Source organism: Orcinus orca, chromosome 1, assembly GCF_937001465.1.
Source record: "Orcinus orca chromosome 1, mOrcOrc1.1, whole genome shotgun sequence".
NCBI classification, from domain to species: Eukaryota; Metazoa; Chordata; class Mammalia; order Artiodactyla; family Delphinidae; genus Orcinus; species Orcinus orca.
In genome coordinates, this window is record NC_064559.1 from 41,010,925 (window position 1) to 41,020,169 (window position 9,245).

Below are 9,245 nucleotides of genomic sequence, written 5' to 3' on the forward strand. Positions count from 1 at the left end.
TGTAAGTTTAATGCTTATAATAAAAACATTTCCTATCCATTGAATATTTGTTAATGAGCCTTTGTATTGTTACCCTTTCAATTTCAATGGCAATTTTTACCCACATTTGTTTTCTTCCACACCACTGTCCTGTAACCTGGTCACCCTGCACTCTAGGGAACACATGTTAAGCTGAAATTTCCCTTTCAGTGACTGAAGTCCTACTCTCTGCTACATAACCCAGCTTAGCACAGAAGGGGAGGCCATATGCACAGAACAATGAACTAGATATTAAAATTAGTTTATTTTTCTACTTAACTTTTAATAAATGAGAAGAAACACAGTAGTCTGTCTCATAAAGAACATTTATAATACATAACAATCCATAAAGCCTCATGGTGAGGTAGGAACAGCTTTGGAAACAACGCACAGTCAGAAAACATACAAAAGTTAGGTAAAATGTTGCAGCACTAAAGACATTTTATCTGCATCTGCATTTCATGAGATGATAATTGCATTTAACTGTGCCACATCTGGCCCAAAGGACACCCTATGGCAGACACAGAACAACACAACATGTAAGTTTCATAAAGAATCACAGAATACACTGATACACTTCATTGTGCTGTTTCAAGGCAGAACCATAACATGGCAATTTTTTGTGTCTTTTTATATATAACCACATATTAATTGTATGTTACATTCCCTTCAGCATCTTTTTGCCAAAGACACTAAACCATAAAGTTTTTGGTTTAAAAGTTTAAATTGAATGACATACAAAAAGCTCTTGTGCCAGTGAAAATGACTGCTAAGTATTCCAGAGCTTGTTAGTAAAACTAAATAGCATTGTCACATAATATTGGTAGAGCTACATCAAAATAGTGCTGTTACAATTCCCATTTCAGATGGTCAAACACTGTATGACAGTTTCAATTTAAAAAACGAGAAACCCTCCACCTTCCCAAGAGTTTTAACACTGTTTTATGACTTAAATGAAACTCTATTAAAATAAATATTTCTATATGGTAGGATTCTTCTCCTTATTTGCGTATGTATGAACATCTTAGGACAGCAGGTAAATGACATTTCATCAAATGGTATCTGCTTAAAAACAGTAAAAAGCTTCAACTCAATACCAGTTAGCCTACTAAATACTTCACATTAGATTCCATAGGACTTTTCCCTCAAAACTTTCAAAAATTCAAAATTAACTGAGGATGTTACCAAGATACAAACATATTAACATAGTCTTCTACCTGTTGTGATTTTCCAAGGTGCTCTTGATGGAAATCTTTCCCGTTCAAATTACACACCTTAGTTATTCAAATAGATTGTTTTCTAAAATGTTAAAATACATACAGCAAAGTGTTTGTGAGTTTTTGACTATTCTTTTAGGTTCTAGTCCATACTTTTATAGTGCAGATGCTCTTCAAAAAGAAACCTTATTAAAAAATCATATAAACTAAAATGTGACAATGGAGAATTAAATCTCTCTCATCACTAAGGCGGCATTTGGCTTGGAAATAATGTCTGGGTTGATTTTAATTCAGGCACATGTAGCACCTCCTTCTTACTAAATTGAGACAACAGACACATTTCTAAACACATATTCTAAATACACTGATCTTGCTCAAATATAAAAGAGCCAGCAGGCGAGATGCACCTCCTAAAACTGATGCAGTGTTATAAAACAGCATTTAAATATTGGGTTTAAGTCTCCTAATGATTCATGGTATTTCCCTCATTTTCTTGCAGGAAGGAATAAGCTATTTTGGAAAAGACACTTAAATCCCACAATATTTAAATATAAAAGCATTTTTAAAAAAGATAATGCTAATATAGCTAAAAATGGGTTAGAAAGTGCATTGTAAAGAAATAAATAATTCTCTGCTAAAACTCAAAAGGTGAGTCAGTGCCCACTGATTTTGCTATTATGACAAAAGTCCTTTGAAAAAAGAGAATCCTATGGTACCACTTTGTTACATATGAGCTACTTAAAATTATCAAAAGTGAAATAACTGAAATCTAAAGGCTGTTACTTTCAAAGCACTTATGAGAAAAAAAAGCCCTTGTCCCATGCTTATACACCATTTAAAAAAATCCTCTTTCAGTCGATGTCTTATGCATTATACAACCTTTAAGAAATAGACCCAACAGAGCACTGTAAAGAAAACCTCATTGAATGTAATATACTTCACCAGTTATCCTTTTGTATCATTACTGACATGTTTCTATAACATAAACTGTTTTGAGATCTTCAAAAAATGGTTTTGTAAAGTGTTAAATCAGGAATGTACTTGATACAATTCGAAGCTTTCTCTTGTTCACCCATGAGATTCCCCAATTTCATGTTTAAAAAAAATGTTTGCAAAATTCAAAGTAACTACCAGTTTAGGAATTGAAATACACAATATCAGAGAAAAGTATTAAATGATAAAGATGTATTGCAAATTGGCAGGTTATGGTTTTGGCCCATTATAGCAAATGTGAACTTACAAACTGTGTTCCTAAAATTACCTCATTCTCACTGGAAAAATCGGGTGTTCTTAAATAGGCCCATTGCCAGCAATAGGCTTACACTAGGAAAAAAACACACCATCTACCACAAAAGATCATCCCTTTAAAAAGTTAACTGTCAAATGCCACCATTTTCATCTTAAGACCCATTAGATAATGAATTATTTCAAATCCCAAAAGGTAGCCATCCCAAAAGTAGTCAGCTATAAAAGTTACTAAAGTAGTCAGGATACCTCGTTTCTAGAAAAATAGAGCTATACATGATAACTGATATTAATATCCATCCTTTTGAGGACAAAAATCTAGTTTCTTCACAAAGCATAACCCCTCCCTATCAAGAAAAATATAACTTAAATACCCTTAAATAATATTTGTGTATGGATTTGGAATCCATACCAACAATGAAATAGCTAAGAACAATTTCCTGTGTAGATATTATGGCATCTTGCAAGATAAGCTACTATTGGAAGATCTGAGCAATGTCAAGACAGAATGACTTATAGAATCTCAATTATTAATTGTGGCGTAACTAATTTTGCTTTTTGAGAATTTAATATCCAAACTGCATTAACCTTCAGATTCCTTTTTTCTCCCAAGTCAATGGCTCTTGGCAGAGCACAGGCATTGCTGGTTGGGCTCAGACAGCTCTGTTGAATCCATTCATGATTGGTCACTGTGAAAGGACTAACTCTGAAGTTATTTTTAAAACCCACAATTTAAAAGATGAGATTAATAAGCTTTCATTTAACATGTAGTTATTAGATTAAATTTAATGTCCTTAAAAATATTTACTGTATATATTTTATGAGTAAACTTTCAACTCAATGTTCCCAATGCCAATCTTTCAAAGAAAGTAATGCTGGTGAACATGTCCATGTTTTAGACCATTTTTTTTTTTTTTTTAAAAAAAAAAGGTTAAAATTCTCAGAATAATTTAGAAATGTAGTCTGAATATTAACATACAAGAATCTAAATATTTAATTTGGTAAACTTTCTTCCCTGCTCTTACTCCCCATATGCCCTATTATATGTACACTACAGTTCAATTTGTTAATTATTTCACTATTTGTTAGAATAATACTCACAATATAAGATACAGAATAGTAACTGATCTTCAGTATCATAAATACCCCCATGTGAAGAAAAAAAGGAACTTTTCCTAATAATTTTCATGAGTCATTCTTAAAATGTTGCCATTATGCTATGCAATGATCTCAAAGGGCAAGTAAATATTACATAAAATGTCAAAAGAAACAAACCTGTTGATGAATTTTTAAAGTTCCAGCATTTATAATTCTAATAAACAAAATATAACACTGGGGGAAAAGAAAAGCAGAGAAATTCCAGTAACAATTTTAATTTATTTATCCCCCTAATTAATTTTTTACCATGGAAAAACTGGAAATCAAATGTCATTATGTTATATAAGGTTTATACTTACTTTAAACAAAAATGTAACATAGTGTTAAAACTGGCTTTCCAAAACTGTTACAGCATAGCTGTACTCTGCACTAATAATCACAAAGTTGTAATATAGAACTCTGTTAAGCAGTCCCATTATGTTCTTACAAAAATAGAATTAAACTGTGTGACCAGACAAGGACTTCAATTACACTACTTGGCAAACATAGAATTTCAATGGAGTCTTTTTCCTCTTGCAGTTTAAAGCAAAAGTCAAATATCACATCTTTTCCAAGACTCACAAAGATGATTCAGGTTGTTTGTTTGGCATTTTTTTAATCTCTATCACAACAGCAGGGATGTTTTCAACTTTAGTCCTCCTGGGCTGCTTCTCTAGATTGTCACTAAGTTCTAAACAAGAAATGCTAACTGCTGGGGCCTTTTCTGCATCCTTTCCAGATTGGGCTTGTGGCCGTGTCCCACAACATTGCTTCAAAGCACACTGAGTTCTGCAGGCAAGTTCACATGGGACTACACTTGACTTAGAGCCTACACTAGCAAATTCAGGCTGAATGGTAGTAGCATGAATTCCGTGATTATGGAAAACGTCTTTAATGATCTTAGCCACCTGCATGTATGATGTCGGGTCTTCACATTTTATGTGAGCAGTGGCAATGATTCTGCTTCCAGCAAGTTGCCAAACATGTAATTCATGAACTTCCTCAACTCCTTCAACATCTCGAAGTTCTTTTATCAAATTTTTGATATCAATTTGTTTAGGAACAGTTTGGAGAAGAATAAGAGCAGACTCCTTAAGTAATGGATAAGTTGTGTAAAGAAGTATACAAACCATTACAATACAAAGAGTTGGATCTAAATATAGCACCCAGCAAGGACCAGCCTCATAAACTGTTGCATGAGTACTATTAATTAATTCTACAAATGCTTTGCAGGGGTCAGGGGTACATGGGTTCACACACATCTCCCCTTCAGGACAACCTTCCCAAGAAAAGTAAAAGACTAAGGCATTTACTACTACAATCACTGAACCCAAAGCATCTCCAAAGACATGCAGAAAAACTCCACGCATGTTAAGCTGTCCAGCCTTATCATCATCATCTTCCAATTCCACCTGGTCAGGTTCTCTGATAAGATTCCCATTCACTTGTACTTCCATTGCATCATTTCTGGACTTTTCTGGATCTACAAAGAAATAAAAATTCTGTATCAAACACATCTAAAGTGTTTATATAAACATTCTTGCCTAATTCCATTTAAGTGACAGAAGTGAAAAATTTTCATAAAACATAATAAGAAATGTGCTCAGAGTGATTTAATATAAATTGACATACTGGGAACAAGCCAGGACATAATGGCCAGGGCTAAATTAAGTCATTAAGATGATATTGCTTCCCCATACTCCTAACCACCCTCCTACCTTCCCACCTCCAAATAAAGTTCACCTTTTCTGTGGGGGTGGGGTCCTGTGAACATTCTCCTATACTTGTTGGCATACACCAAAAAGAAAACAAAATTGAACGCTATCACCCAAAATTAAACTATGGATAAATCTAATCTAAATCTAATACAAATGGCTGACCTGACGCAGAGGTCTAGTCACTTTTCGTAGTCATTAAGGTGTTAACTTTTATCATTTATATAAATGATAGTCTCTTGATAGAAGAGGTTTAGAAACTGACAAATCAACAATATAAACCTATCAGCAATCACAGAGACTTCAGGAAAAGTTGGAACTAAATGATCACTATCTACCCTACTAGCTCCTAAACCAAACGTACGGATCCTTTAAAGGAATTATACACATCAGAGCAGCTTAATATTCTTTGGAATAACACCTGGCAGAGTGGGAGTGAGAGGAAATTCAATTGTTTATTAAACATTTTCAATGTACAACTTGAATTTCATTAACATGATATTCTGCATCCTGGAAAGAGGAAAACTGTCTATGTGGTATCATACAACTAGGTAAATAGATGTAAATGGAAAAAAGTGGAAGGAAATACAACAAACTGTTAACATCACTGAGCTTGGGTAGTAGGGCATTAGGTTGATTCCTTTTCCCGTCTCCTTTCTTTCAACATTCATTTCCCAATTTCCTTCAAGCGCGCTTAATGTTTAGAATGAAAACTATCCATTAAAAATATAAGATGAATAAATTACCATCGCTTTTATCTTAGTACGATTATGAAAAATCCTAAAGTGAAATGTTAAACATGCCCATACACGTTCTAAGTCTAGGATTTTCAGGATTAGGTTTAGATTTTAGAAAATTAACTGAAACATACATTGCTGCTCATGATAGAAACCTTTAACGAGGGTTTTGAGCTCAGGAAAGTCAATCACTAGATAGCCCCGAATACAATATTAAGAAACTTGTTTGAAGGGCATAAGAACTACTTGGGCAGAGCAAGGTTCCTAACAGCCAACAACTGAGGACCAAGTGGGGATTCTCTCCGTTTCCCAATAGGCCCAAGAAATTAGCATTTTTTGATCCTGCTAACGCCAAAATCAGGCAGCCTCTTGAAACGACAGCCTGTAAAGACTGTTAAGTGCGGTTGCGGACCGCAGCGGGCTGACGGTCACCTCCTGACCTTTTGCCCGCTCTCACCACCACGGTGCCCATCTACACTCCCAGACGCGCTCCCCCGGCTCCTGACACCGGGCTGAAAGGGGGGCCGCGTCCTCCGGGCGAGGCGGGGTGTGAGTGCCGGAGCGGGAAGGAGTGGCCAGGTAGGCGGCGCGGCGCGGTCGGCTCGGACACCAGGGGGCGTGCTGGCCATCCTGCCCGGGGCCATCCCGGGGTCCGGGCTCCCCAATGCCAACCACCTGCGGCGGCGACTTTCTCTGCTCACCTGTCCGGTCCAGTTTCAGCCCGTTGGAGTTGCTGCTATTGGCCACCAGGATGTTGGTCTCCTCCTGGTCGGGACCCTGCTCACCTGGGGCCCTGTTGTCGCTACCCCCGGTGCGGGTGCTCTTGCCGCGGCCCCCCTTGGGGAGGCCGTGGCTGTGCCCCCCGTGCGAGTGCCCGTGGCCGGAGTCGTTGCCGAAGCCGCTATGATGGTGGAAGAGGCAGAGCCCCAGCACGTTGACCACCAGCCCCGCCACGCCGACCCCGAGGACCACCAGCGGCTGCTGCATCTCGTGCGGCTCGAGGAAGCGCTCGATGGCCTCCAGCAGGATGGCGAAGCAGAGGCCGGTCAGGAAGATGGCGTTCACCAGAGCCCCCATCACTTCGGCCCGGATCCAGCCGAAGGTGTTCTTCTGGGTGGCGTGGGTCCGCTGGGCGAAGCGCTCGGCCACCAGCGCCACCACCAGCGCCAACACATCCGACAGCATGTGGAAGGAGTCGGAGAGCATCGCCAGCGACGAAGTCACCCGGCTCACCACCACCTCCAGGACCATGAACATGAAGGTCAGCATCAGCATGCACAGCAGCCGGCCCCGGTTCCGACCCCAGCACCCCATGGCTGCGGCTCAGGAGCCCGCCGAGCGCGGCCCGGACACTCGTGAGGCGGCGGCGGCGAGGCGCCGAGGGCCGGCGACCCGGCGACGGATGGAGGGCGGCGCGGGGCTCTCACCGCCCGAGCCGGGCCGCTCGGGAGTCTGCCGTGGGGCCTCGGCGGCCGGACAGGGGCGAGCCCGGGGTCAAGCCGCCGAGCCCCCGCGCCTGCGGGCGTCCCCGGCGGGCCGGCGGCGCGCTGCTCCTCAGGCGTCCGTCCTCGGAGCTGGCGCGGAGGCCCGGCTCAGCCCCAGTAGCCCCCACACCTAGAGCGGGCGGCGGCGGCGCGGAGCTGGGGCTCCCGGAGCCCGCGGACCGAGAGCCGGAGCAGGAGCAGGCGAGCGGCGGGGGCGGGCGACCAGCAGCTCCGTGCTGCAAAGGCTCCAAGCATCTGCGGGCTCTCCACGCAGGTCTTCCCCTCGCTGGTCTCTCTCCGGAGTCGCTCGGACCGAGGAGCCAACGCCTGAAGAGCTAAAGAGGCGGCGGCCACAGCAGCTGCACTCGGCCCGGTATCGGGCGCCTTCTTCGCCCCCCCGCCTTTGCAGACGGTTTACAAAAAAACTTTGCTTTGCACTCGGAACCCCCGTTTTCACACGGACCCGAACGTGACAAGGCCTCGCCGTCCCGCCCACCAGGCCCGGCACGCTTCCCCATTGGCCAGGATCCCCTCACGACAGCTGTCGCGCCCCGCCCATCAGCGCTCACTATTGGATGGAGGCTCGGCGGGGCAGGAGGGGGCGGTGTCACGGCGCCAACAGATGGGGGGCGGGGCCTTTCCCTTCAGGAGCCGGGCGTGGGCTGGGGGCCGCGGCCGGGTGCAGCGATGGACGTCGTGGGGGAGGGAAGGGGGCGCGGGCCGCGTGCAGCAGGAGGGGGAGGGACAGGGCGGGGCAGGAGGGGTCCCCCAGGCGTGGCGGGGCTTTTGCTCTGGGACTGCGGGTTCTCGCAGCCCCCCGCCGGGCAGCAAACAGACTTTGATCCTCCGAGCCGGGTCCACGTGGGGCGGGCCGCGCGGCCGCTCTGTGACAGACGGCAGCCTGGGAGGGTCCGGGAGGGGGAGCCCTTGTGTTCGGGGCCCTCGGGTGGGCGCTCCTGTCCGGAGAACCGAGATTAGGCCGACAGACTCGTAAACAAGTGCAGCACGTAACTTGTGACTCTGCTCAGCACCTAGCTGAAGAGTTAGTTCAGGGCGGTCCTGCGAGGGGCTGAACGGAATCTTTGTAAATGTTTCAATAAAGCAGATCACCCCTATCACCACCATCCCCAGGAGAGCTTGTGTGAAGTACGATATTTCTGTTACTGATTATTTAAGGACCATTTAGGGTACAGAGTTAAAGCAGGAGAAACCTGGGTTCTGGTCCTTGCTTTGCCACTAGCCAGCTGTGTGACCTTGGGCCAGTCAACCGATCTCTCTAGACCTGTTTCTTCATCTATAGGATTGGACAAGAGGAACTCTTAAGATTCCTCCTGACTTTAAAATTCTAAGGCTCTATGACTTAACATTTTATTTATAGGCTAGAAACAGCAGAACCCTGTGTCGGTTGCCATGGGGAAGGGGAGGAGCAGTAAGAATACAGAAGAATGAGCTTCTGTCCAGGTGAAGGTAAAATATAAACATATAAAAATTTAAATTACTATGAAATACTCCTAATTGTGCCAACACTAGTTTAGATTGGATACATATGTGCTGTGCTATGAGTGGAGATTAGCTAATTTGAAAGTGAAGCCTTCCTGCTTCATAAGTGGAGAGATGGCTGGACTCAGAGTGGCCTGAACTGGACTCCCAAAGGCCTCACCACAGCCCCTGAACAGCAGGAAGGACCTGGAA

General features: G+C 43.2%; 1 protein-coding gene across 1 annotated transcript; it reads right to left on the minus strand.

The window, feature by feature from the left end:
• Positions 1-264: 264 nt before the first annotated feature.
• Positions 265-7,999, minus strand: SLC30A1 (solute carrier family 30 member 1). The gene is made up of 2 exons (XM_004275283.4): positions 6,771-7,999; positions 265-5,100 (listed from the first exon to the last, which is right to left on the minus strand). Exons 1-2 carry the CDS (start codon positions 7,381-7,383, stop codon positions 4,196-4,198), a joined length of 1,518 nt encoding a protein of 505 aa, XP_004275331.1. The 5' UTR covers positions 7,384-7,999; the 3' UTR covers positions 265-4,195.
• Between the last annotated feature and the right edge of the window lie 1,246 nt (positions 8,000-9,245).

Coding starts and splice junctions, on each gene's coding strand:
- SLC30A1 (XM_004275283.4), bottom strand. CDS start 7,383: ATGGGGTGCTGGGGTCGGAACCGGGGCCGGCTGCTGTGCATGCTGATG. Junction 5,101..6,770: donor GCTGAAACTGGACCGGACAG/GTGAGCAGAGAA, acceptor ATTTCTTTGTAG/ATCCAGAAAAGTCCAGAAAT.